At 38.1% G+C, this 27,417-nt stretch overlaps 1 protein-coding gene across 1 annotated transcript; it reads left to right on the top strand.

Moving 5' to 3' along the window:
* The first annotated feature begins 295 nt into the window (after positions 1 to 295).
* NOP14 (NOP14 nucleolar protein) lies at positions 296 to 27,417 on the top strand. Its single transcript, XM_068404099.1, has 18 exons — positions 296 to 763; positions 2,892 to 3,026; positions 3,899 to 4,040; positions 4,604 to 4,749; positions 5,181 to 5,318; positions 6,843 to 6,965; positions 8,159 to 8,290; positions 9,558 to 9,873; positions 11,173 to 11,303; positions 11,544 to 11,629; positions 13,276 to 13,411; positions 15,322 to 15,423; positions 16,230 to 16,383; positions 19,937 to 20,096; positions 20,933 to 21,080; positions 23,565 to 23,683; positions 24,919 to 25,074; positions 25,428 to 27,417. Exons 1-18 carry the CDS (start codon positions 566 to 568, stop codon positions 25,525 to 25,527), a joined length of 2,622 nt encoding a protein of 873 aa, XP_068260200.1. The 5' UTR covers positions 296 to 565; the 3' UTR covers positions 25,528 to 27,417.

Below are 27,417 nucleotides of genomic sequence, written 5' to 3'. Positions count from 1 at the left end.
CGGAGGCAAGGCGCAGGCAGCACCCGCCCGCCCCGACCATGGCTCTACCGCCCTCCTCAGCCAGCCCCGCCCCTGCGCTCCCGTGCCACACCCCTTCTCCGGGACTACAACTCCCAGCAGGCCTCGCGTCACAGCGCTCTCGGCCCCCCGGCGCTCGCCGCGCTCTGCATGCTGGGATATGTAGTGCGCTAAACCTTCCCCGGCCTTACCCCCGGCTCGTCCCAAAGCGGGAGGGGAGACGAAGGCAAATCTCGCGATAGTTGGGCGAAACTCTCGCGAGAGGTGCGAGGCTGCCGATGCGCGTGTGGTACCGCCGGGGCTGAGGGGAGGGCTGGCACCGCTCCGCTCCCTCCTCTGCTCCGCTCCGCGCTTCCCGCCGGCTCTCACGGGCTCTGGGGGGAACGTCGGAGGGCAGCGGTCAGGCCCGAGGGGTAGTTCGGGGGGTTTTGCCCCCCCCCGGGCGCCATTTTGTTCGGCCTGTTTGCATCTCCAGCCCTGGCTCCCGCACGTGAGTGCTGAGCCGCTCCTTCCCCGCACGCATCCCCACAGGGGCAGCCAAGCCAAAATGGGGAAGGCAGCTAAGCAGAAGCGAAAGGTCTCAGGGCCCTCCACGGCCAAGGGCCCTGTGAAGTCAGCTATGGCCAGGGCCAAGAACAACCCCTTTGAGGTGAAGGTCAACAGGCAGAAGTTTAACATCTTGGGGAGGAAGACCAAGAACGATGTGGGGCTGCCTGGTGTCTCACGGTCAAAGGCCATCAAGAAGGTAAGAGGACATCACAAATTAGGAGGAAGGATGGCACCTGTAGATGTAGTTGTGGTAGAGAGATCATAAGCCTGGAGCTATCTCAGGTGAGATCAGAAACTACCTCCATCGTGCACTGGAGGAGGGGCTGGTCACCTCACATTGCTCTGATGATGATGAAGAGCCTGCTGAAAATGTTTCCCTCCAATGCAATCCACAGGGTTCTGTCGTGCAAGTCTGTCTCCCTTATCGCATGTGTGGGAACATTCTCTTTTCAAATTGCCCAGGTCTGGAATACAATGGCATATGTTGTTGGCAAGCGAATACTGGACCAGAGTGCAGGTGGTTGTAAGTGTTCATTATGTTGATCAGTTTTGGTTGCTGCAGGATGTTAAGTTTCTTGATAACGGTGCAACATTGCTGTAATAATGAAAGCTTGAAAGGGCACGAAGGTCTGAATGCAGCGTGTAGATACAAAGAAACTACCATTGATTTGGAAAACGTGCAGATGACTTTTTGTGCACTGCTTAAATAGTTACATTGTAGAAATACGTTAGGATGCAAAATAATGATATGTCCTCATTGCTGTCATAAGAATGACAGTACAACTTAAGAATTAAGTAAATCTTTTATCTTCCACCCCTATGCCATTTTAAAACTGCCTCTTTTTCTTTCTCTACTGACATCACTAGCTACCTGACCAGAATCTGTAATGCATTAAGGGAGAACATTGTGTCATGCTGTGCATCTGGGATTCCAGCAACCTACCTTATCCTTGAGTGAAGCACTGGAATTTTTTTATGATCTGTCCCTTCAAAAAACCCAGGAAAGAAGTTAAAACCTCTATAGATTCTGTTGAAGCTGAAAAAAGCGTAATTTGAAAGTTTGCCCCTGAGATGCTTTCTGATGTTACGTACAGTCTGTTACCAAACAGAATTTAAAGCACTGACTGAAAAGAGAAGTTCTTTTAAAAAATAATGCAGCAAAAGGAAGTGGGTGGTTTATCATTTTGCATGCATTGTAAGAAGCGATGCATTAAATAGCTTTTTAGCAATGAGAGAGGACATCAAATAATTGATAAACAAAAGTGCTTTTCTGTATCCAAGGTATTAAGAGAGATCAAAATTCATGCACAGTGTTTAAGCTGCATGGTAATTTATATATTCTGTGCAAGAAGTAAATACAAGGTAGAACTGGCACAATAGTAGATGAAACCTGAGTTCTGGTGTCAGTTACAGCAGTGTCTGGAAGTTGTGAATGCTCAGTGAGGTTGCAGAGGCCTTTTGTAGGAAACTCAGCTTTTTGCTTCAGTGCAGCAGTTTGTGAGTTCATGGTAATATGAACAGGAACAGTACCTTACCATAAGATTCAGTTAACATGTTTTAAATAAACATGGATTTTTTTCCAGTCTAAACATGGCCAGCATTTTCTTCCTTTAGAAACTATATAATATTTTCAGCCTGAAATTCTAAATTAGCTTTAAGTCTTCATTACTATTTGACCAGATTTTAGAAAACTTTCTGTATATTCAGTATGACATTTTAAGGTATTTGGGGTTTATTATTAGTAGGGTAAATCAAATGCTTGTCAGGATTTAGATCACTGGCATTGAAAAGTAAACCTGTCTCCTTACCTGTACCGTGAGTACAGCACATACTACCTCATATAGGTGTGCTAAACTTCTTTTTACTGCTTTGATGCAGAATCTTCCCATGCTCAACACTAAAGCAGAGCGCGACATGCATGTACCCACGTGAGTTTTTTTATGTCTTAGATGACAAGACCAAAAGAGGTTCAGCTGGCACTGGGTTTTTTTAGCTTTCTTTAATATGTTGTTCTTGTGTACTAAGCTTCAGGCAAATCAGAATTCTTCAGTGCCAATGCAAAATTTTTATATGTGGTGAAATAAAGGTGAGATACGGTGTACCATATTTTATCTTCATATGGGCAGCTTGTAAGAGAACTTAATGAGTCTGAATATATTGTATGAGCTTACAATCTCTTTTCTTGTTAGTTTTTCCTTCTCTTTCATTGGATTCTGATAAATTAGATTATGTTGCCAGGATACCATGGAGCCTTTTTTGCCTTGGCTTTGAAAATAGTTATTCTTTTTGGTTTTTATTCTCTTTTTTTTTTTTTTTCCTTCTAGCGTACCCAAACATTACTGAAAGAATATAAAGAAAGGGAAAAGACAAACGTGTTTAAAGATAAACGTTTTGGTGAATATAACACCAAAATAAGTCCAGAGGAAAAGATGATCAGACGATTCACTTTGGAAAGACAGGTAAAGTACAGGAATTTAAAAAAAAAAAAAAAAGGCAATACAAAAAAACCCAAAACCACAAGAAACACTTGGCTTTGTAGGTTGGGAGCGTCCCTCTTAACATAGAGTTTTGCAGGGTAATGCTTTCTTTTTGATTTTAAATTTTTGGAACTTTTATGAAAAACCAATTTTTTGTGGAAAGCCAAAATTTTTCAGGAAAACTTCCTGGTTTTGCAAGACAGCTTTTTGAATCAGAAATTTCTTTGAGCACTGATATGCAAGAAAGCCGGTTTTAAGCAGATTCATTGATTGATTAGTTTTCTTTGACTGCTTTGACTACTATGATATGAGAATTGAGTTAGGAGAAGGCAACCAGCATGAGCTACACTTTGAGATTCCAGTACAGCTGTTGCACAGCAGCCATTTCATTTGCTGACTAGACCAACTCTGCAACTTGCTGTCATTCTGTAATGTGAATTGTATGTGCAGTACTGTTTTTTCTGCCTCAACATAGTCTCCAGAATTGAGTACTGAAATATCATATTCTGCTGATAATTTGTATAGGTTATACTGTTTCATTAGGCCCAAAATGTAGTAATTAAGAATCGATGTTACTGATATATGGATAAAATTTAAGTTTCCTTAGGTTTTCTGAGTTACTCCACTTCTACATTAGTGTAAGAATAAGAGAAACATCATACTCCCTCACTTAAGGTTTAGTGTATTTGAATGAAACTATTGTTCTGGTAGTGCTCTTATTCCAATGTTCTGTTCCAGCAGAACACTGGAATAAGAATCTCCTCGAAGAGCATTAAAAATACAGGCTTTACTAATTTGTTGCCTGGGAACTAAAAATCTTTTGTTATTTAATTGGTTTGTTTTACTATTCTTAGCAAAATTATGGAAAGAAGAATATCTATAATCTTAATGAAGATGAGGAATTGACTCATTATGGCCAATCTTTGGCAGAAATTGAAAAACTAAATGATATTGTTGATAGTGACAGTGACACAGAAGAAAGAGGAACACTGTCAGGTAAGATATATTGGCTAGTATCCCACTGCTGGTTTTATTGTTGGTACACGTACATCATTTGTTCAGTACTGTCTTTCAGTGAGAAAGCGTATTATGTAATTGGTTGGGATGTTTAAGCCATTGATTACTTCTCTACCACACACAGAACAGCCCTCTGGATTTTAGCAGATGTTAAGTTGGAACTACCTACCTGGCAAGCTTCTTTAATCTGTGGGCTTTTCAGCATACATAGGTACATTTATTTTGAGTGCTTTTGGGCAGAATCTGAAACGTGAGTTTTCTGGTTGTTTTCTTGCACCTCTGCACCTAAATACTAGTTAAAATATTGAAAAAACATGTTCCTACCTTGTACAAAATGTTTGTTGGCATAAATTATGTGTCTAGCATCTATTTCGTTTGGTATGGCCATTCCCATAGGGATGGGAATAGTACATGATTGATTCAATAGCTTTAATTGCTCCCATTCTCAAAGAATAGGGAGATACTGTCCCAGCAGTAGCAGCACTCCAGCACTAATGTATGGATTTGAAAAGGATTCACAATCTACTTTTTTTTTTTCCTAGCTGAGTTAACTGCTGCTCACTTTGGAGGGGGTGGAGGCCTCCTTCGTAAAAAAGCATCAAGTGGGCAGCAAGATGAAGAGGAGGAAAAACCTAAATCTAGGAAGGAACTCATAGAAGAGATGATAGCCAAATCTAAACAAGAAAAGGTGAGTTTTTAGTTCTGAAGTATAAATTAGCATGATTCAGAAGCTGTCAAAATTTCTGTCTTTGCAGAATAAAATAGTAGTGGCATAGAAAACAAAGGAGATAGCTGTCTAGAAGAAGAGTCCAAGCTCCTTGAATAAAGTCCATCTGATTTCATAGTCATTTTACGATATGCATTAATTATTTGCCATTCTGTTGTATCCCCAAATCTTCCCTTCTGTTGACTCCTGACTTGTTTTCTGTATGCAACCCTTGTGCCATTCAGCATAACTCTGTACTACTACTTCCATAAAGAATGTTTACACCATTAAAATGATAAATATTTAAAATTATTAATTTGCTAAATACAGCATTTTGGTTTTACCCTGTAAATACTATGTCATCTTCATCTGAACATAACTGCTACATTTGTTTTTGTTTTGTTTTTTTCTAGCAAGAGAGGCAAACTCGAAGAGAAAATGCATTAGAACTCACAGAAAAGCTTGACAATGACTGGAAGGAAATCCAAACCCTTATTGTCCGCAAAACCCCAAAGTCAGAGAGAAAGGACAAAGAAGTAGAAAAACCCAAGGTAAGGTTTTGGCTGGATTACTTTCTTTTGTTCTAATAACTTGTGGTTTTGACTCATAGTGGCTGAAGTATAAAGCAAAGTTCATCACTTTGTAAAATAAAATGTTACCTGCTATTCACATTAAAGGAATGCTACAGCTTTAGGACAGTTTGGTTAGTTGGAGGAATATAGGGTTTTATATGATTTATCTGATTTTAATTACCTATCAAATCCGAGAGTGGTTGCAGGCTGAACAACACTGTTGGCTACAGCTTATTTTTACAAGTACATTTTCTTGAAGAATTAAAATTGCTGACAACATTTACTTAGTTTGAATGCCATTGCAGTGTTCCTTGGATAAAACAACTTTTATTTGACAACAAATGTTTCCTTGTTGTAAATTGGGTACTGTCTCTACAAAAGGGAATGAAAATATTTAATTTTTGAATAGGTATCTTATGGTCTCAAATCTTTCTCTGTCATTTGTAATTTATACTAAGGCAGATAAACTTTAAAATCTAAGAATAGGTATGGTAATGTGCTGCTCTATTTTTTTTTCTTGTAGAAATTTTGTGTTGTATTGCAGAACATTGTGAATTTCCATTTACTCCTTGGCAGTAGAATTCAGTTTTTGAACGATCAAACTGATGAACTGATCTTATGTTAAAACTGATCTCAAATAACGAACAAAAGATACTGTATCAAAAGTTCATATTTTGATATATTGATTTTTGTTTTTAAGATGTTTCATAACATGCTGAATACTCTAGTATGTCGGTAATGTGGTATCTTAGACAAATTTTGTCATCAGAATTTGCTGAAAAGGAAGATTAGATTCCCTTTCTTCATGTGTGTGGATCCAATTTAAGAATTATCAAGGATGCAAAGTGTGAATTAGTAATGTTCTTTAACGTTGAATTGAAGAAAATTATCTAGTTGTGTGTAAGAAGAAAAATTTCTAGAGCTGAATTTTAGAGAAGCTGTATGGTTTAGTGACTTAAGCAGCTATCAGGAAGATTCTATTCACAAGTCCAGTGATAATCTCTGCTAGTGACTGTTTTCCCAAGTGTGCTGCTTAAACTCACTGAATATCAGTATCCCTTTTTGTTTTCTTTAAAATAGACGTCTGTGTAACTAAGATAACAAAGACTTAGCTCATGTCTGACAGTATAAAGTGAAATGTAAACTGTAAATTTATTAATGCTAGCTGTGTTTTGAGAAAATAGTATTTTATTAATAAACAATATTTTAAAGTTTTTCTATTAATAAGTAAACCAGTTTTTATTTAAGATACTATTTGTAAATTTTTCAGTTGTGAGTAACTTAAATAGGGGAGGGGAAAATTCCAGGAGAATTTCTATTCAAGTGTTCATTGCATTCCTTGTCTTAATACTGAGTTGAATGTTCTTAGAGCTTTCTTTGGAAATGATCTTTTCCTTGCATCTTAAGAGTCTTATTTCTTAACTGTTAGTCTGGCAGAGGGGTGGCTGCAAAGCAGCATAAAAAAACTTAAGATAATAAACAATTTTATAAATATATCTTTAGCCTGATGAATATGATATGATTGTTCGAGAACTTGGATTTGAGATGAAAGCAAAACCTTCAGAAAGGATGAAGACAGAAGAAGAATTGGCAAAAGAGGAACAGGCTCGACTCCAGAAGTTGGAGGTATACCATTTATGATTTTAGATTGTTTTGTGGCTTGTCTTTTGGGAGTGACCACTTACATTCATTGCTTGACCTTAGACTGAAAGTGGCCGTACTAAACTGCAATTCGTCAGGGTGAATTCAGGAAACCTTCTGTTTGTGTTTTGCTTGCAATCCGATATTACAACAAAAAACCATAGGCTTAGTACTAGTACGTGACTAGTGAGGTTTATGAAAGGAGTTGATCTTTCTTCAATAAAAATGTAATATCACTTCAATTTGCCTTTAAATGTTTTAAATTATTCAGAGTTAAGAGATGCTTCTGAGTCAGTAAGGGGGAGTATCATGTTGCACAGCAGTTGAATTAATGCACTGGCAAGTATTGTTTTCTTCTGGTGTTGCAAGAGTCTTCCAGCTGTAGCATGTATATAGCTTTGCTCTCCAGAGGAATAGGATTCTCTTGGGAAATGCTGCATGCTCTTTCTGTTACATGGAGCTCAGAGCCTCATGGAAGAATGAATAATGTGGCTAATGTTTCTCTCCTTTTTTTTCTTTTGGTACACTAGGGACACATTTAGGACCACAGGCATTCAGTACCTTCAGGTTACCTCAGTAGCCAATAGCAGAACAGAAGGAAGGATTTTCTTTTTTTTCTTTTATGTTCTTGTCATCTTGTTTGATGCAGTCTATCTGGTTGCCCAGGTGAAAATCATTTTGTAAATCATTGGTTCAGATATTGCCCTTTGAGTCTATTTACAAATTTAGTATATCTTAAAAATCGTAGGATATCATTGTGTTTACTACAAACTTGTTACACATATGGGAAACACAGCTAAACACCGCAGAATCATAAAACACTTTAGAAGCTTACATTTTCTAGTAATGATGCATTGTCTCATAAGCAAAACATAAGTTTTAAAATTAGAAAACATAATGCTTCTGGTAAACCCAGTTTTTAAAGGCTTTCAAATAAGCTAATCCAATTGTGTATATGCTTTTATCAGATTGCACCCCCCACAAAAAATAAAAGTATCATCAGCTTTTGCCCATAATTTCTCAGTTGCTTGTTTTTTCATCAGCTTGTTGAGTAATCCCAGTTAACTTTTCCTTTGATTTTCTTAGCTGTAGTATGTGAGGGATCTTCCATTCTGGTGTAGTTACCTGATTGATCTAGATAGCTCACATCTGTGTGTGGTATTTCTTCTAAAACACAGGCAGATCGACTACGTCGAATGCGTGGAATAGATGAACAGGCAAATAAAAAGAAACCCAGCCACGTGTCAGCTGATGATCTAGCTGACGGCTTTATCCTGGATAAAGATGACAGACGTTTATTGTCTTACGAGGTAAGGTTTAAAATTTCAGAATTTTCAGAGTTTGGAAAAGAAGATTGGAAAATCAGTTTGGAGGTGACCTCTGTGGAGACCTCTAGTCCAACCTCCTGCTCAAAGCAGGGTCAGCTATGAAATCCCCAGTTTCCTCGGGGCTTTATCCAGTTTGTTGTTGGAAAATCTCCAAAAATGGAGGCTGCACACCTCTCTGGGCAGCCTGTTCCACTGACTGTCCTTACAGTGAAAAAGTTTTATATCTAGTCTGAACATCCCTTGTTTCAGCTTAGGCCTTTTGCTTCTCATTCTGCTGCTGTGGACTGTGATGAAGGGTGTTGCTCTGCCTTCTCAATGGTCTCCTTTTTAGGTACTGAAAGGTGGTTATTTGGTCCAGGCGAACAAGTCCAGGTCTGCCTCTCCTCATAGGGCAGGTGCCTGAGCCCCTCAACAGTCTTGGTGGCTTTCTGCTGAACTTGCTGCAGCTTATAGATGTCTTTATTGTATTTGAAGGCCCAAAACTGGATACTGTGTTCTGTGTAGTCTTGTGAGTGTTGAGTGGAGGGGAATAGTTGTTTCCCTCAATCGACTGACTATACTCCTGCTGTTATAGCAGCCTTCTATGCTCTTAGGCTACTGGGCTGAAGAGAAGGCTTTAGCCCTTCTGGTCTAAAAGGTTTCTGAAAGAACCCTTCCCCTATGAAGTAGCTTTGATTAAGGTGGCAGAGCAATATAACCTTAAAGCTGATGTAGTGAGTCACCCTGACGGTGGTGCACGTGTGCGCATACTGATCCTCTCATCCTCTTACGTGTAAGTAGCAAGGGAATTGCTGGTGTCCTCCAAGGGGAGAATACAAATCGTGAATGTGAATTTAAACTGATGATTAATAAAATCAGGTTGGGAACAAATAGTTATCTGATATGCTGTTTTAATACGTAGAAGGAATATATTTTTTAACCAAGAATGCGTCTGTAAGTGATGTTGAATTTTTTTTTAATATCATCTGCTAGTAGTTCTTATTTTTGTGTTGATTCTTTTAGTCCTCATGTACTACCTCCTATTCTTCCAGTTTCTTACAGCCCCTTGGAAATACCCTGCTATTCTTATATCTGTATGCATGTTCTCTCCTTAAAATCCCTTCTTGGCCAGTACTGCTGCCATTCACTGCTTGATCAGGGTAGCAAGGCTCAGATCCTGTGTGTATTTAATGATAGCTTTGCATGGTGATTCTGGTGAGGTGCTGTCACTTTATCAGTGCTTTAACTGACTTATTTTCTCTACAAACAGGATGGAAAAATTAATATTGAAAATGAAGAGGAGGAGGAGGAGGAGGAAAAAGACGAGGAAGAGGAAGAAGAGGAAGGTAGGAAGGAAGATAATGAGAATGAACAAGAAAGTGAGGAAGAATCTGCTGATGAAGATGAGGAGGATGGTGCTGCAGATAGCCACTCTGATCTTGAATCTGACCTTGAAAGTGAAGAAGAAGCTGCAGAGAATAAAGAACAGAAGAAACACAAGACAAATGAAAATGAATCACAGAATGTGGAGGAACTAGATCCAAAAATGGAAGCTGCCAAGTCAGAGCTTCCCTATACATTTGCTGGTAAGGAAAGGACTGATTCAGAGATCCTTGTTGTCTTCAGGGGGTTTATAACCAGTCTCTTTCTCTGCCCTGTAGGATCTTACATACTCCTGTTCATCCATGAAGTTTTGCTTCATAGTTGTCATCTTCTATTCAAGAGTAGCCAGTAGCTGCTGTTCTTAGTGATCAGCCCTAATCATGCTATGAGGAGAGGGAACCAGATCTGTTTCACCACAGAGCTGTTTCTGCCCCTCTGGACAGCCTTAGAATTGAAAGATAAATACTGGGGAGAAAAATGAAAAGATCCGTGCTCCTTTCTGACGGCCACCAACACATCCAATCCAAAGTGCTAGTGTTTTGCATAAGGGAAGCCAGAATAGTATTCTATTGTCTATACTGAAATGAGAAAAGGTTACTTTCTCTAGTGTTTGGACTGACATTTTTGTCAGAGAAGATGCTTGGAGAGGCAGGATTCTGAGGTTTAATCCCTGTGATTTAACATCATGGTGTTGTTAAATAGAGACACTCAAAAGTTTGACTCTTTTGGGTCTGTGCCTAGGAGGAAGGAGGAGACACATTTCCAGTAGTACACAAAGCATTCATTAATATTAAGTACATAATGCATCTAACTATTGTCCTAGTATAGATTTCTCTAACAAAACTATGATCTGTTGCAAGATTAAACAACCTTTCAAACAACTTCCTTCAGTGCTTGCATTTTTCCGTCAAAAGGAGATAACTTATTACACAAAACCTTTTAAATTGCATTTAGGTTTTGCTTTAACCAGAAAGCAGTCCCATTAAAATAACTCAAAAAACTTAACAGTTAGGATGTTTGCTAGCATGCGAAGGACTAAATGTATGCCAGGTGTTTGCGTTGTTTTTTTATTATTTTCTACTAGTGGCAAGATTCTTACTTTTCTTAATATCCTTCATAGAAAAGCTAGTTAGATGTAAATTAAATGTAGAGCTAATTGTATAATGGTAAATTTATGGTTGAATGTGTGCTTAAGTTTAATTCTGCTTTGTGCGTGACAACATAATTGTGCTCAGCTTAGGCAGCAAATACAGGATGAATTGATTGTTAATCATTGAAAAACATTTACATTATTTTCTGACTTAGTTCTTATGTATAATGTTACATATGTGCTGATAGGTTATTAGTGTTTAAAAGGTGATTATTAAAAAGCTGTATGGTATCTTTTTTTCTGCATAATAACATTTTCAAATTGGAAATTTGTTAGATGTTCACTTGAATTAAATATGTTAACTCAAAAGTTTGAGTTTTTTGTCTGGTCAATTTTTGTTTTTACTTTCTAGTTCCTGAGTCCTATGAGACATTTAAGTCTTTATTGGCTGGAAGAACAATAGACCAACAGCTTGTTATAATGGAGAGAATTCAGAAATGCAATCATCCGAGCCTTGCAGTGGGAAACAAAGCAAAGTTGGAAGTATGGCATTTTTGTTGTGTTGTTTTGTTTTAAGGTTTCAAAATAACTTTGAATTTGAGAGTAAGTTTTAGTAAGTATTCAGGAAGCAGTATAAAACATACACGCTTCTGTGTTGTGAATAGCAGTACAGTCAATATACCACTCTTCATTTTGTTACTTCTGTATCACTGTTCTTTTGTGCCGTTTAAGAATATGTACAATGAAAAAAAACCTAATAATTTTAACATATGCTTCTTGCAGAAATTGTTTGGCTTCCTTTTGGAGTATATTGGGGAGTTAGCAACTCTGGATTTACCAGAGCTCAGAACAATTGACAAACTGGTCCTGTAAGTAATAAATCCCATGGACTTTTGCTCTTTTATGATTTAAAGAGAAAAGCTACCTAGGGTAAAGCATTTAGCATGTTATTTATTTCTAATAGTTCTGTAGGGATTGTAGGCAACTGGCAACTTTCCAGCTCTATAGTGCTTTAACTTTTTTGTGTGTATTGAGCTATTAATTGTACCAAGACATTTCCAAAACCTCAGAATGTAATTTTTGATCTGCAAAATGCTTTTCATGGGTAGTGGATAAATAATACCATGTATGCATGCAGACTTCTATATATGAAGTTATTTAGACTGCTGATAAGAATTTTAAGCTTTGCAGTAATGGTGTGCAGTTCCCTTTGCAATCTTTGTTTTTTCCAGGGGTTTCCATTCTATGAATTCACTCAGGGAACTAGATGAAAATGGAATTAGAGTGTTACAGTAAGCTCATACAAAAGTTCAAATTAACACTTTGCAGGAAGTTGTCAGTTTGGCATTGTTGTCTTCAAATACGTAACAGGCAGTTACAGTGACAAGAGAGCCAAATTTGTCACAGAGGTATACAGCACAGGACAAGAGTCAATGAACACAGGCTGCAACAAGGGAAATTCCGATTAGATGTAAGGAAAAAATCTTCACAGCAAAGGTGCTGAACATTAAAATGAGTTTCCCAAAGAGGCTGTGGAATCTCCACCCTTGAAGATACAGGAAATTCAACAAAGCAACCTGATCCAGCTTTGAAGTTAGCCGTGCTTTGAGCAGGGGGTTGCATCAGATGATCTCCAAAGGTCCCTTCCAGCCAAAATTAGTCTGTGATTCCTATCTTGATTTTGCAGGCTAGACAGCTTTCTTTCAGTGAGTTATTTGTATGTAGCTTTCAGCATATGTTTTTTATTTCCAGCTAAATTAAGTAAGTTTTAAAAAATCTGTTAGCACAGCTTTAGCATTCATTGCTCTGTTGCATTCATCAGCAAGAGCACTGACCTGTTGATACTGTCGCATATGCTGGGGCTTTGTAAAAAAAGTGAAACATGTTTTGATTTTTTTCTAGAACTGTGATTTATTAATATCACTACAGACATTTTTAACTGAAATTACTGGCAAAACTCTGACCAAACAGATGCAGACTCCTGACTGCATCTCCCTATAGGCACTAACCATAGACCAGGAGCTGACCTAACTTTGTGGGTATTTTTTTCTTGTTTTAAGTAGTAATTTTGCTAACAACATTACTACCTCACGTGTTGTTTAACATTTTCTTAAGAGTATTTAGAGTAATGGGCTGCCTAGTATGTGCCAGCATACCTCAGTGCAGTAAAATGTAGAGTTAAGAGATTAAGAAGGATATGTTTTAACCACGGCAGATGATTTAGGAGTGTATGTTAAAGTTTTTAATTATTTTTTATTTAAGATTTAGAAACCACCAAATCAAAGATTATCTTACAAGGTCCAATGAAAAATACATGTGTCTGTAAACTAAAAGTATTACAATAATAATCTATATACTGGGTGGCTCTTCCTAAAAAGGAATAATTAGTTTCAGGGAATTTGTTATTGTTATGATTAGATGGAATATAAGACATCTTCCTACAGGTGCTGAAAAATCAGGTTTTTATTAACATCAATGGTGTAACTTGATGATGACTTACACTTCTTGTTAATAGGCCATTGTACAGTCTTTGCCAGATGTTTCCTGAGGCAGCCAGTGACAGTATTAAGTTTATCCTTCGAGACGCTGCACATGATATGGAAGAAGTAATTGAAGTCAAAGGCCGTGCAACATTTCCAGGTTTAGACATGGTAACGAATGCATACTGCTAGGAAAATCTCTTGTTCTGTCCATTAGTACAGAAATGCCAGTAAATACAAGATAAAATTCAATTTAATTTTATATTTCAAAGTATGTAATGAATTATTAGCATCTGTGACTTTTTAGGTTTCTCAGTATTTTAAATTGCTTCTCTGGAGAGAAGTTGTAATAAAAAGACCCCACAACAACAACAATAAAAAAAAAAATCATGAGAAACAACCAACCAACGCCAAACAAACAACCCGCTCCACACACGTCCTTCAGAATAGAAGTGTGACTCTGTAATATTAATAAGGGGAAAAGATGTTAAAGTTGCCACTCCAGTTTTCATAGCAGAACATTCTTTGTTTTCCTGACAAAACTTACACGGGTAGTTCTAGGAAGAAGTGATATTGTTAGTTATGTCCCAATTTCTTTTAATTGTGGTAAGTGCAAATGTTTAAAAAAGTGCTCCATAGAAGTGCACTATCTCCTAGGTTAACAACAATAACAATGAAATATTGTTATGGGTATAAAAATACAACATTTCTTAGTACTTGATATATGATAATTGCTAAATTAATGACTCGGAAAGAATTGACCTTTCCTTCTTATATTAGTAATATTTCCAAATTTCAGTGGCCATGCCAAATGTGAACAGACTCCTTTTCCAGTGTCTAGGTAAATGGCTGTTACAGAGTTCAAGAATGGAGCGTATGGAGAAAGAGTGTTTGTTTATTGTAGTAAAAAGTTTCAAAGACAAACCATAAGTCAGTAATCCAAAGGGAGCTACTTGTTTTCTGTCTCCCAGCTTGATGAAGCGGTGCTGCCTAATGGAATAATTAGTCTATTGAAAAAAAAAAACAGACTGAAGGATTTGCTTAGAGAACTTGGTTCTTACAGCTTGGGAAATATTTATGTTGAGTTCTTTTGAAGAGGCTTTATTCAGGATGTTTTGGATTTTGCAGGAAATGTATTGTAGAGAGCTTTTAACTTCTATTTTTATTTTATCACTGTCACCCTTATGACACCAATCACACTTCTGACTTTCATTCCCTTCAGTGGACTTTTTCAGGTTTCAAGCCATCATTATCTTTTAGGGTGGAATTATATGACTCTCCTGTTCTAAAAGCACTTGTTTGAATGAACATTCCTTAGACCAGTTGTGTTAGTGGACCTTGTATGTGCCTATAGTTAATCTAACCTGAAATTTGGACTGTGGTATTTAGTAACCAAGTCAGGAGAATATTCATTTACCACAGAAACTTCATAGAGGGAAACAGAACTGAAACAAAACTTTACTTGCATCTAGCTTACTATGTAAATATCCACTTAGATAATTTTCAGAATTACCTCGCAGCTGATGTGTAACATCGTTATGGTCTTGACAAGAGGTCACTTGAAGCTCTCTAACAAGTCCCCTTCAGTAAAAGTACACCTAGTAGTTGTTTAGTTCTTTTGGCTGCAACCGTTATTTGTTGATGTGTGCTAGTGCCTGAGGATCCTGGTCACTCAATTGTCTGTGTTGAGGACCTGTTGAAAGGTGTCACAGGTCCTGTGTGGCCATTTGCTCATTTGTTTGTGGTATGAGAGTATGCGATTGTGGTGGGCTGAAGGGGGACAGATTTTCTTATGGAGTAAATGGGGTTGGGAGGCATAGTTCCTTCTTAGTTGTTCTTTCAGCTGCCTCGTTGAATTAATGCAATGCAATATAATGGATATTCCATTTTCTCATGTAACAAACAGTCATCTCAATAAATAGGTCATGTATCGTATCAGATTTCTCAAAACAATGTGTATTGTGGTATTTTTAGACTAATACATGGCAGTTACTCATTCATCAGTTATGTACGTGTAAAGTAAAGATCCTGGGAGTAATGTCTTACTATATTTTGCCTTACTCTGTTTTATGTGCTATCAGCTTATTTATTTGAAAATTACATCTCTGCTGTTTCCAACTTCCGACTTCTGGCATCCAGTTGTAACACCTGCTTTTATGTACATGAGCCAGCTACTTACTAAGGTATGTCTATGATGTTGTATCTCAGTATATAACTTAATTTCCTTGTTTCTTCCTAGGACTCCAGATATATGTGTTAGCATTAATGTATATGTTGGGAATGTGCTGAAAAGGCAGCTTTGTGTTTGGTATAGTCACAGATAGTAATTGGAAGAAAAAGTGAAGAGGAAAAAATGCTTGCAGAGTACAGTCCAACTCACAAAGCCATATCTAATCATTTTTTCAAGCTGTCACACAAGAATTCCTTATATGGCAAATTACATAGGACTAATAGAACAGACTGAATACAGTCTGAAATCATTCATTAGTGATTTCTCTTCCATGTATTGCATTTGTTCCTACTTAAGAAAGATATTTACTTAAAAATCAGCAGTATTTGTTTTGCTTGAAAACATACCTAATGCAATGCATTGCAGTGCAGTTAAAATATACCCTTATTTTTCTATCCAAATATCCTGTTTATATATGTTTCGAAAGTCTTGAGCTAGTTGTTCTATTGCTGTCAGATATCCAAGTTGCTCTGAGCCTTGTATTGCCTTGGTTCATTTCTGAATAACTTAACTGTTTGTGGCTTAGCACCTTCTAGTGGCTAAGCCAGTTCTGACAGACTTCTTACTCAATTTTGCGTATGCTCTTTAGTGAGGGCAAGGGAAAGCCAATATATTTTTCATGTAAGTCCAAAGGGTGTAATTCTACAGATTTTAAATGCGTACAAGTTATTTAATATTTCTGCTTTTTGGGAGATCCTGTATTTGTGATGTATAGACTTTTAATTGTGAATAATTTGTGCCTTCTTTTTTTCCTTTCAGTGTCGCATCACAACATTGCAAGATGTTGTTAAAGGGTTATTTATATGCTGTTTGTTCCTGGAATATGTATCTCTCTCCAGAAGATTTGTACCAGAACTCATCAATTTTCTTCTTGGAGTACTTCACATATCTCTACCCAAAAAACAGGCCCAAGGTGAGTTTGTTTAGAGAAAATGAGTAAACGAGTGATAAATTTTAGTATTAGGGTTTATCTTTTAAATTCCAATAAAATATTTCACACTGAATTTATTGTTTTGAACAAAAGACCAAAATAATCTGCTAGGTTAGCCATACACGACCTTGATTCTTGGGCATCATATTATGAACTAGATCCTCTAGTGTTGTTGGCAGGAAGGAAAGAACTGAAGTTATTAAAGGAAATGAAGTCATGTTGCCCACAGTGCAGTATTTTTGCAGTAGTGTTGTTGTAAATAGACTATGTGATTGGACTGTGCTCTGAAATTCACAGTCCCTGACAGATTCCTGATGAGTACCCTGTATCTTCACAGGGAGGCAGCAGCTAATGCTGCAGATACCCTCCCTCTTCAGCTAATAGCTGTATCACTGAGATAAATGAGAGAAGTATATGACAAAGTTGATATTTTTCCTTTTTATTTATTTGACGTGGATTTGTTGTAGTGTAACAGAGGGCAGCTATCCCCACAGGCTGTCTGTGCTGTAACATAACTGTGTAAACTTAGCAACTTGCACAGGCAGCAGGGAGAATAAAACTATTTTTTCAGTTTGATCCATATGCTAGCAAATTATTTGCCAGTCTTCCTCTTCAGCTTTTTCTTTTGGATTCATTCCTAGCTTTAAAGTTATTCTAGATCTGGGGCTTTTTTGTTGTCAAGTTTAGTGACAGTAATTCACTTATGAGGAGTTTTGTCAGAACATAGTAACTAATTCACATGTTAGTATCTCTGTCTGTGTCACTCTGAGTGTCACTTAGCATGCGAGAAGAGACTCTGCAGGCAGGATATTCTCAAGTGAAAAATTCAGTTATTTATTGGCATACTCATAAGACATCTGGGATTTAATGAACTACAGGCTATGTATTAATATGCTCGTCAGTCTTATTGACACCTGAAGAGTCTCTGTTCTCCACTAGTAATCAGTTTGGTGAGGAAGGTTCAGCTTCTGTTGCTGCAGTATTCCAGTACATCTTCAGTAGTAATGAGTGGTTGTCTTGCAGCTCCCTTCTTTTTTTTTTCCCTTTAGGATTTTTATGCCTTTCCATGCTGGCATGTTTTTTTCTTTTGAATTCTTGAGGCACTCGTGAACCCTTTTCTCAACAAGTAGCACTGCAGTTTCACCTTTATTGTCTGTATGCCTGTAGCCTACAGACTTTCTCCCAGCTGCTTCTCACAGCTTAGCGATTTCCTCTGAAGTGTGAGCCAAGGTTACACAGCTGGGCTGCATCAGAGCTAAGCCCTGGATTCTGAGAACGCCAGCAGCTGAACTCTTAGAAGGAGGTGGGAAGAGGTTATGGAGTGGGTGGGTTACATAGTACTTAAAGTATTTTCTCCTTTGTGTACTCTCTTAGGAATACTTGATCTACAAAGGCTCTTGGTACAGTTAAAATATAGGATTCTGCAAAGTCAGATAAACTGTTTTAAAATATTTAGTGGTAATTGATGATCAAGTGTTAACCAATTTATTTTAAATTGGTTAACACCAACCCTTTGTATTTCTGTTAATGATTTTGCAGTAGTTGAATTTGCATGGTGTTGGTTCCTGTTAGCAGTGAGGAAAAGCTCAATAGAAAGATATGTTAGAGGCACAGTGTTCTCTGAGAATTTTTCAGTCAATATTGATGTTTTGAAGTTATCAAAGTATCCAGTTGGTTTTAAATATTCATGGTGGAAGTATTGCTGATAAATGTGATGGTTAGGCTGTCAACACAGAATATTTTAAAAGGAGCATGCATCCAGTTCTCTGGAATGTTGATACACTGTCACACCAAAAATTTCTTGGAGTTCAATTTTGACAGTAAGTAGAATCAGCAAATAGAACTCTTACTGTTTTAATTTTGTGAGCTTGATCCATAAATTTCTCACGTGAAAAAACTATATGGCATACAACTTCATAAAAGACTGCAATACAGTCTGCTTTAGACTAAAAAAATTATGATTACCTTAAAAAAAAAGAAAAGCTGGAGGTGGAGGGAGTGGGAAGGAATTGTCATTGTTGATAGTCTTAGCTAATGGAATTGTTAATGAGATCTGCTATCCTCTTACAAGTAAAGCAGATAATAAAACTCACGTATGTTAGTTCCTGATCTTGCATATGTCTGTGTGTGTCATAATCTCTCACAACTTTGGGTCTCAAAGCTTATGAATCTTTACTTGAACATACTGTCTTCTGGCCTGTCTGTAAAGAGCTGTGTACAGGTTCTAGAGCATGTAAATAATCTTAACTTACAGTTTGAAAAAGTTTTGACATAAGTTCCATTGCAAACTTGCAGGACATAAGGAAAACAAAGAAGAAAAAAAAAGTCCATCACGGAGACTGCAAATTATTTTCTCCCTTAGCCATGAAATTCCTCAGATGCTTCTTTCATGTTGCTCTATAAGTATAATCAGAAGCACAGTGATTCTTAAGCGTTTTCTGTATGCCCTGCCCCAGTATGTAGTCTGTGTTCCATGCTCTTCTTGTTTTAAAACTACTTAGCTGGAGTGGGAGAGGACTTTACGGCATGTATCTGAGGGCCCCTGCTGAGAGGTCACAGGAGAGGCTCAGTGATGTACTGCAACTGTGGGCTCTCCCTGCTCCAGCTCACTGTGCTGCTTGACCACTTTCTGGTCAAAGCCTTCTACTTGTAACTCCGTGGGAAAGTCCTGTGCCTGCCCTTCCCTCTTAAGCATATCCAATACTCCATCCTCACTGGCAGTTTAACTGTGCATCCTGTTCCCCACAGGGGGGACATGTACCTATGTGTCTTCTCTCTTCCCATATATAGAATCATAGAATGAATTGTAGAATCCTAGAATGGTTTGGGTTGGAAGGAACCTTAAAGATCATCTAGTTCCAACCTCCCTGCCATGGGCAGGGACACCTTCCACTAGACCAGGCTGCTCAAAGCCCCATCCAACCTGGCCTTGAACACTTGCAAGGAGGGGGCATCCATAACTTCTCTGGGCAACCTGTTCCAGTGTCTCACCACCCTCACAGTAAAGAATTTCTTCCTACTATCTAATCTAAATCTACCCTCTTTCAGTTTAAAACCAATACCCCTCATCCTATCACTGCACTCCCTCATAAAGAGTCCCTCCCCATCTTTCCTGTAGGCCCCATTTAAGTACTGGAAGGCTGCTATAAGGTCTTCCTGGAGCCTTGTCTTCTCTAGGCTCAACAACTTCATCTGCCAGTCCCCTCAGGACCCTCGGATGCACCTCATCAGGTCCATGGACTTGTGCACATTTAGGTTCCATAGATAGTCTCGAACCTGTTCTCCTACAGTGGACAGTACTTCATTCTCCCAGTCCCTGCCTTTGCCTTCTGCGACTTGGGCGGTGTGACTAGAGCACTTACATATGATTGTACCCACGCTGCAGTGTTTTCCATTATTTTAGAAAAACCTAATACTGATAAAAGTATTTTTTAAGGCAGTATGATTAAAAATGTAAAGAGTTGTTGTTTTTTCTTCCTTCAGAAAGAATGCTTAGAATTGATTTTGTGTAATGATCATTGTTCTTGGTTTTTAGGCTATACTGTAGTGCATCCATTTACACCAGTGGGGAAAAATTCAGAACTGCTTTTGGTGTGTGATAAGAAGGATCTGGAAAGTTGGCAGAAGCAAAATCTGCCATTGAGTATTGTGACTGGATTAAAGGAAACCAGCAGAACAGAAATGAATCATATCAGGTATGTAGGAAATGTGAACAGCAGAAATACCAGATCATCTTTTGGGTAATCTGAGTGATAGTGCTCTTCAGGAGTAAAAATAGGAGTAGTGAGCTGTTCTGCTTTATTTTTATGGTACTACTCTGTAGCATATAAAATTGCTAATCTTTTGCCAGAACGTTATGCAGAGCACTTGTTGGAGTGCTCAGCCCTTCCATTCCTTTTTGGTACAGTTGTGAACTGATGAGGATCATGTAGAGACAGAGGAGGTGCTCAGTACTTTGAACTGTCAACCTCTTCAGAAGCAAATAACTGTATTTACATACAAACACTATGTTAGAAAGTGTCGCTGAAGTAATAAAACACTGAAGTTAAGAAAGACTACATTTAAGTATGTTCGTTAACCACGTTCAGTCTAATTTTTCATGCTGTGCATGTGTTATGGTATAACTTATTTCAAGGATGAGTAAGCATTTTGTTATGAAGTTCAAAAAGAAAACCAAAAACCAAAATTACTAATTCTGTTTCAATGAAGTTTTAGAACTTCAGAACCAGTACCATAACACCCTTAGAACCAGTAAAAAAATTCTTACCCCACATAAGTGTCAAAGACAATACTGGCTTGTGCTCTGTGCACTGACATAAAGATTTGTTGCTGATGGGTTTCTTGGGTATTTGCTTAGGAGAGTGAATTTTTAGTCCAAATTAACAGCTAGAAACAGCCTCATAATTGGTTCTGTCAAGCAGTCTTTATAATAAATGCTGCTAGCATTCCCAAATTTAATTAGATTCATTTTATTTGAAAATCCACTACAGTTTTTCCAAGTGAAATTATTAATTCTTTTGTGCATTAACAGGTTATCATGTCTAGCCATGTGTTTTGACCTTATTAAAAAATGTGCAGCTCTGTATGAGTCTTTACCATCATTCCATGAAATAATGCATCCTGTCAGAATTCTCCTTACACAACATGTGCCAGTGAAGGAATATTCTGAAAAAATGCAGGTATGTGTTCCTCGAGCATGAAATAATTGATATGTTTGCTTTATTAATAAATTCTGTGATCTTCATCTGTGCTTAAACAAACAAAAAACAAGTGTGAACATCAGTGAGATTTTTTTCAAGGGTCAGGCGTTTGCCTTTTGTGCTGTTCAAAAATCATAGTGATGTTTCTGTGGAAAAAACAAAGAGCAGAGAATGTTTAGACAAGATATTTTTTTCATTGTGTATCTTGTTTTGCACCTCTAATTGAAGAGAATAGCACTTTGCTTGTAATAGTGTTAACATTCCATGAGTGACTTAATTTGAAAGAATAGTAGTCTGATCATCCAGTTGCTCTTGTACTTTGTAATAGATCTGTAAGACCTTTGTACAACCGAACACATGTACCAAATTGATGAGGTAGTGTTTATAACTGTCTCAGTATAAATAATGTAAATATGCCTGGTCAGCTACCTTACATAAAACAGGGCAGTCATTTATTTTCTAGCAATGAGGTTCACATTTTTAATCTGTCCCTTCCAATTAAGCAACCTGGACATCCATAAATCCATGGGCCCTGATGGGATGCACCCACGGGTGCTGAGGGAGCTGGCGGAAGTCATTGCTAGGCCACTCCCCATCATCTTTGCTAAGTCATGGGTAACGGGAGAGGTGCCTGAGGACTGGAGGAAAGTGAATGTCACTCCAGTCTTCAAAAAGGGCAAGAAGGAGGACACGGGTAACTATAGACCAGTTAGCCTCACCTCCATCCCTGGAAAGGTAATGGAACAACTTGCCCTTGTTGCTGTCTCTAGGCATATCAAAGATAAAAGGAGCATTAGGGGCAGTCATGCTTAACCAACTTGATAGCCTTTTATGAGGACATAACCCGGTGGATAGATGATGGTAAAGCTGTGGATGTGGTCTATCTCGATTTCAGTAAAGCGTTTGACACGGTCTCCCACAGCATCCTCGCAGCTAAACTGAGGAAGTGTGGTCTGGATGATCGGGTAGTGAGGTGGATTGTGAACTGGCTGAAGGAAAGAAGCCAGAGAGTGGTGGTCAATGGGACAGAGTCCAGTTGGAGGCCTGTGTCTAGCGGAGTCCCTCAAGGGGTCGGTACTGGGACCAGTACTGTTCAATATATTCATTAATGACTTGGATGAGGGAATAGAGTGCACTGTCAGCAAGTTCGCTGATGACACAAAACTGGGAGGAGTGGCTGACACACCGGAAGGCTGCGCAGCCATTCGTGTGGACAGGCTGGAGAGTTGGGCGGGGAGAAATTTAATGAAATATAACAAGGGCAAGTGTAGAGTCCTGCATCTGGGCAAGAACAACCCCATGTACCAGTACAAGTTGGGGGCAGACCTGTTGGAGACCAGTGTAGGGGAAAGGGACCTGGGGGTCCTAGCGGACAGCAGGATGACCATGAGCCAGCAGTGTGCCCTTGTAGCCAAGAAGGCCAATGGCATCCTGGGGTGTATTAGAAGGGGTGTGGTTAGCAGGTCGAGAGAGGTTCTCCTCCCCCTCTACTCTGCCCTGGTGAGGCCGCATCTGGAATATTGTGTCCAGTTCTGGGCCCCTCAGTTCAAGAAGGACAGGGAACTGCTAGAGAGAGTCCAGCGCAGAGCCACGAAGATGATTAAGGGAGTGGAACATCTCCCTTATGAGGAGAGGCTGAGGGAGCTGGGTCTCTTTAGCTTGGAGAAGAGGAGACTGAGGGGTGACCTCATTAATGTTTATAAATATGTAAAGGGCAAGTGTCATGAGGATGGAGCCAGGCTCTTCTCAGTGACATCCATTGACAGGACAAGGGGCAATGGGTGCAAGCTGGAGCACAGGAGGTTCCACATAAACATGAGAAAAAACTTCTTTACAGTGAGGGTGACCGAACACTGGAACAGGCTGCCCAGAGAGGTTGTGGAGTCTCCTTCTCTGGAGACATTCAAAACCCGCCTGGACGCGTTCCTGTGTGACATGATCTAGGTAATCCTGCTCTGGCAGGGGGATTGGACTAGATGATCTTTCGAGGTCCCTTCCAATCCCTAACATTCTGTGATTCTGTGAATGTAGCAGAATTGTCCTTTCCTCAAAGAGACATCATGAAATATCCTTAGAGAACAAGATTTTGTAACCTAAATGATGCAAAATGGCCTATATTTTTGCCATCAAAATGAACAAAATGAACAATCATTCATTGTTCAAAGAAAGGCAGAGTCTGCTGGCTTTAGTCTTGCTTCTGCCTCTGTTAGGTGAAACTACCTGCAGACCTTTCTTATTATCCATGATAACATCTTAATAGACTTCCAAAAGTGTTTAAAAATTATCCAGCCTGGAAGGCTTACAGCATTTCAGTGTTAGCAATGTCCTAATGAATAGCAGTGATTTTACCCAGAAAAAGAACATATGAGGAGAACAGGACTGTTGATTTAATTTACAATAGTTTGTTGAATTATGGTGTCTTTTGATATGCCTTTAAAATTGTAATTTGATTTGCATTTTCAGGAATGGTATCACAGTGCTCTGAATGAGCTAGAGAACAAAGTAAAACATTATACCCCACTGATCTGTGAGAAAAAGAAGCCAGTGCCATTGAAACAGTATACACCTAAAATTGTGAAAGTGTAAGTAAAGCAACACTTGATGCAAAGGAAAAGTGCATTTAAACATTAAGATTTTCAGCAAGCTAGAAGGATTTGGAAAACAGAACATAAAACAGAGAACTTTTTCTGCTAGATTTTGTGCACAAATCACAAAGGACCAGCCACTTGGGTGGTAGGGAGGGGAAGAAAAAGGAAGGAGGAATTCTGAGAAATAAAGCAAAGATTATCTTGTGGAAAAAATAGCACTGGAAATCAACTCTTGCCCATATAATCAATTGTAAATTAATACATTTCAAGATGAAAAGAGGTGGTTGTTACTATCTAGTCAGGTGCTTTATTGAATGCTCTGTCAAGCACTCAAGTCTGAAGAACAGTGAGTAGTTCATATGTATATGAACTATACGAAGGTAGGATGGGTGGTGAAGGTGCTGAGGAATGCTTCACTGGTGCAAAAGGTAAGGCAGACTATTCCTGTACTCTGCATTGCAGATCGTAACAAATAATCAGTCAGATTAAGTGTTCCTTTAAGTATACTTGCTTGCCCCATTCCTCTCTCTCCCCCAGCCAAGCAGCTTTCTACCTTCCAACAGTAGCGATAACAAAAAACATGGGGTCTTTTCCTCCTTTTTTTACAGAGCTTGTAATGACCATGTGCATTTTTGTATTCTGTTTTGGAATTAAATTTTGATAACACTAGTCTGGGTTTGTAGATGGTAGAACAGTATTCTGATCCAGGAAGTCTGCTTTATATTGGCTGCTGACTGACTTAGCCATGTTGGTTATCTACAGGGACATAAATTGTCTGCCTTATTTATTCTAGTAATTGAAGAGGACATTTTTCCTCTGCTGGGTAGCTTTCCTCTGCTATACACATTTATCCCCAAGTAACTGATCAGACTTTTTCTGTAGAATCCATCTGCAGAGGAGGTCTGCAAAAAATTAAAATATATTGGGAGATTCCATCTTTATCCAGACATCTTTCATTCTTCTACTCTAGCTTTTTCAGTCAGTTCAAAATGCAGGCTACATATGGGGGACTGAAGTGTAAATGTGGTCCACCTGTCGTTTGCATGATGATGACGTGCAGTTAGAAGGTCTGGTGAGTGTTTTCCTGGTATGTTCATTGGGCAGCTCCTTATTTTGCAAGTTAATCATGTCGTATGCAGGAATTAAAATAGTATTGATACAAAACCTCACTCCTTATGAAAAAGTTGGTTTTAAGGTGTTCTGTGCTCACACGTACATTCTCATTTCAGTTTAGAGTTTGGAAGAAAGCAGGGAGGCAGCAAGAAGGAGCAAGAAAGAAAGCAGCTGATTCAGAGGCATAAACGTGAACTTAAAGGAGCCATTCGTGAGATTCGGAAAGATAACCAGTTTCTGGCAAGAATGCAACTTTCAGAAATCATGGAGAGGTAACGTAGCCTTTGTTTCAGTACCAGTTTGGGGGTTGTTCTGCTGTGTGTTCATTTCTTTGCTATGTGTCAAGACTGACAACAATGATCAACCATACTAAAATAAATAAAATTGGACAATTTGGGGAACAGCAAACATTTTCAACAGAGATCATTTAAAGAGTTTTCAACTTTGCAGTGTCATTTCTCTAGTTTAAGAATATGCAGAATGTTTTCATTTGAAGTGTGTGTTGGTGAAATTTAACAGTTGGAGGTTTTTTATAAATTAATAATTATTGTCTAAATATATTTACTTATTTTCCCTAATACAATCTTTCTGAAATGATTTTGTATGTTGATTGTTTGTTTTACAGAGATTCAGCCAGAAAAAGAAAAGTGAAAGAGCTTCTTGGTAGCCTTGCTACACAGGAAGGTGAATGGAAAGCAATGAAAAGGAAAAAAGGGAAGAATTAATTGGGACTGTCTACAGCAGGAAACTTTGGTTTTACTGACATATAAAATACTCCAATCCTATGGTTTTTGAACAGATTTTAATGGCATTCTTTGAATGCATTCCTTTTCAAGGAGACAACATCATCAGATCTGTCTTAAAAAACAAACCTGCTTATTGGAAAAATCCACAGGTTTTCATAAGGAAAATAAAACCACTTTTGTATGTGGTATACTTCTGTTTATTTTAATAATAGAGAATATTTTGATGAATAATCAGAATTCTTAGGTGTGTGTGACCAGGTTTTAGTCTAACTTGAAGTACACACACACACACACAAAAATGTACAGCAGAAACCTTTTGTTACCTATTTTAATATGGAATGATTGCAAGCAGCTCTCATAGTGGTAGTATATTTGCAATTTAAGCAGTAACATTTTAATTAGTCTGTAGCATTGGGACATTCTAATTCATGTAGTCAGTGGAGTAATGGAATTGGCTTTCAAGTAGAAGTCCTTTGTTAAATCTGTACATCCGTTCATCTCTTCAGTAAGTTTTGAATTGAGCACAGCCCTGAAATTCTTAATAATTTAGGGAGGTTAAATAGAATTCCTCAGTGTATTCATAACTGTGTGATTTAAGTGGACAGTGAAATCCTTGACTCTTTTCCACTTTTATCATGTATGTCTAATTACTGATAGCTGCCCAGCATGACTTTGGAAAACATCTGCTCTTCAAATAGAGCCAATAAATACTTCTAACACCTTTTTTTAATACTATATTCGTGAAGAAACATTGCAGTGAGACAAAGGGCATCACTATTGTGTGAAGATGCTAGTCTGAACTAGGTTCACTATTAGGTATTCACTGTAATCTACCTATTTGATAAGTTCAGTGACAGTTGTTATGCATTAAAGAAAATTGTAATATTTACTTGGAAAGCTTATGAAAATGAAATCCCCTTTTACAATAACATTCCAATTTCAGTCTAAAGAACAAACTACAAAGAAGATCTTATAAAGAATGAACTAATGGCCATGGTTCTTTACAAAAGCAGACAAACAAAACCCCAAAACCTTCCATTTTCAGACACTACATTTCTTGTGTTTCAGCCAGTGGGTAACTCAGACATGGTAACGCTTAGCCACTGTTCATGAAGAAAGACTTAAACGTTGTCAGTAAATTTGATTTAACAGTTAGCTCTGGTTGTTTCAGACTGGCTTAGGATGTTTTCTTTGTTCTGTTTTTTTTGTTTGGTTTTTTTTCCAAATGAGACTCCTAGTGGAAGCAGGATTAAAACTAGGAGGGAATGAGTTGAAACATCAACTTAGGCTTTCCATTTAAACTCTAATGACAAAACTATCTTTGTAAGGTAAGTCTTGTTAAAGGTTTATCTATGTATGTTTCTTAAAAGAGAAAAGCACTTTACTTGAAGAAAAGGGCTTTTATTGAATGTCAGCAGTGTGTGATTATCATCAGCTTTTTTGGCTTGCAAAACCAGTTGTATTAAGTGTTAAAATAGGCTGATATTAAGTACACGTGGGGGAGATAGTCATGTCACATAAAAATTAGTAAGATTTCTGTGTTTGAAATCCATTCATGCTTCTGCAAACAAATATATTTTCAGTTAACCTTTCCAAAATCACTAAAGCCATCTTCTGAAACTTGAAAGGGATCTCAGAAGATTAGTATACCTCCTGTTTTATTTCCATTTGGCACCGTATGGATTTTTTCTTTAAAAAAAAAAATTCTTTAAAAACAAAACTTTTTATATAGTTCAAGTCAAGAACTTAAGACTGAAGTAATGAGGAAGGAGCTAACTTCCTCTTTCATGCTATAAATCAGCACTTTCTGTTTGGGGTTTCAATCCCAATATATTTCTCCTTTGGACGAATAAACTGCCAAAAAAAGTA

This window comes from Nyctibius grandis, chromosome 6 (assembly GCF_013368605.1).
Source record: "Nyctibius grandis isolate bNycGra1 chromosome 6, bNycGra1.pri, whole genome shotgun sequence".
Taxonomy (NCBI): Eukaryota; Metazoa; Chordata; class Aves; order Nyctibiiformes; family Nyctibiidae; genus Nyctibius; species Nyctibius grandis.
Note: the sequence above shows the minus strand (reverse complement) of the source record. Positions and strands in the feature narration are given on the sequence as shown.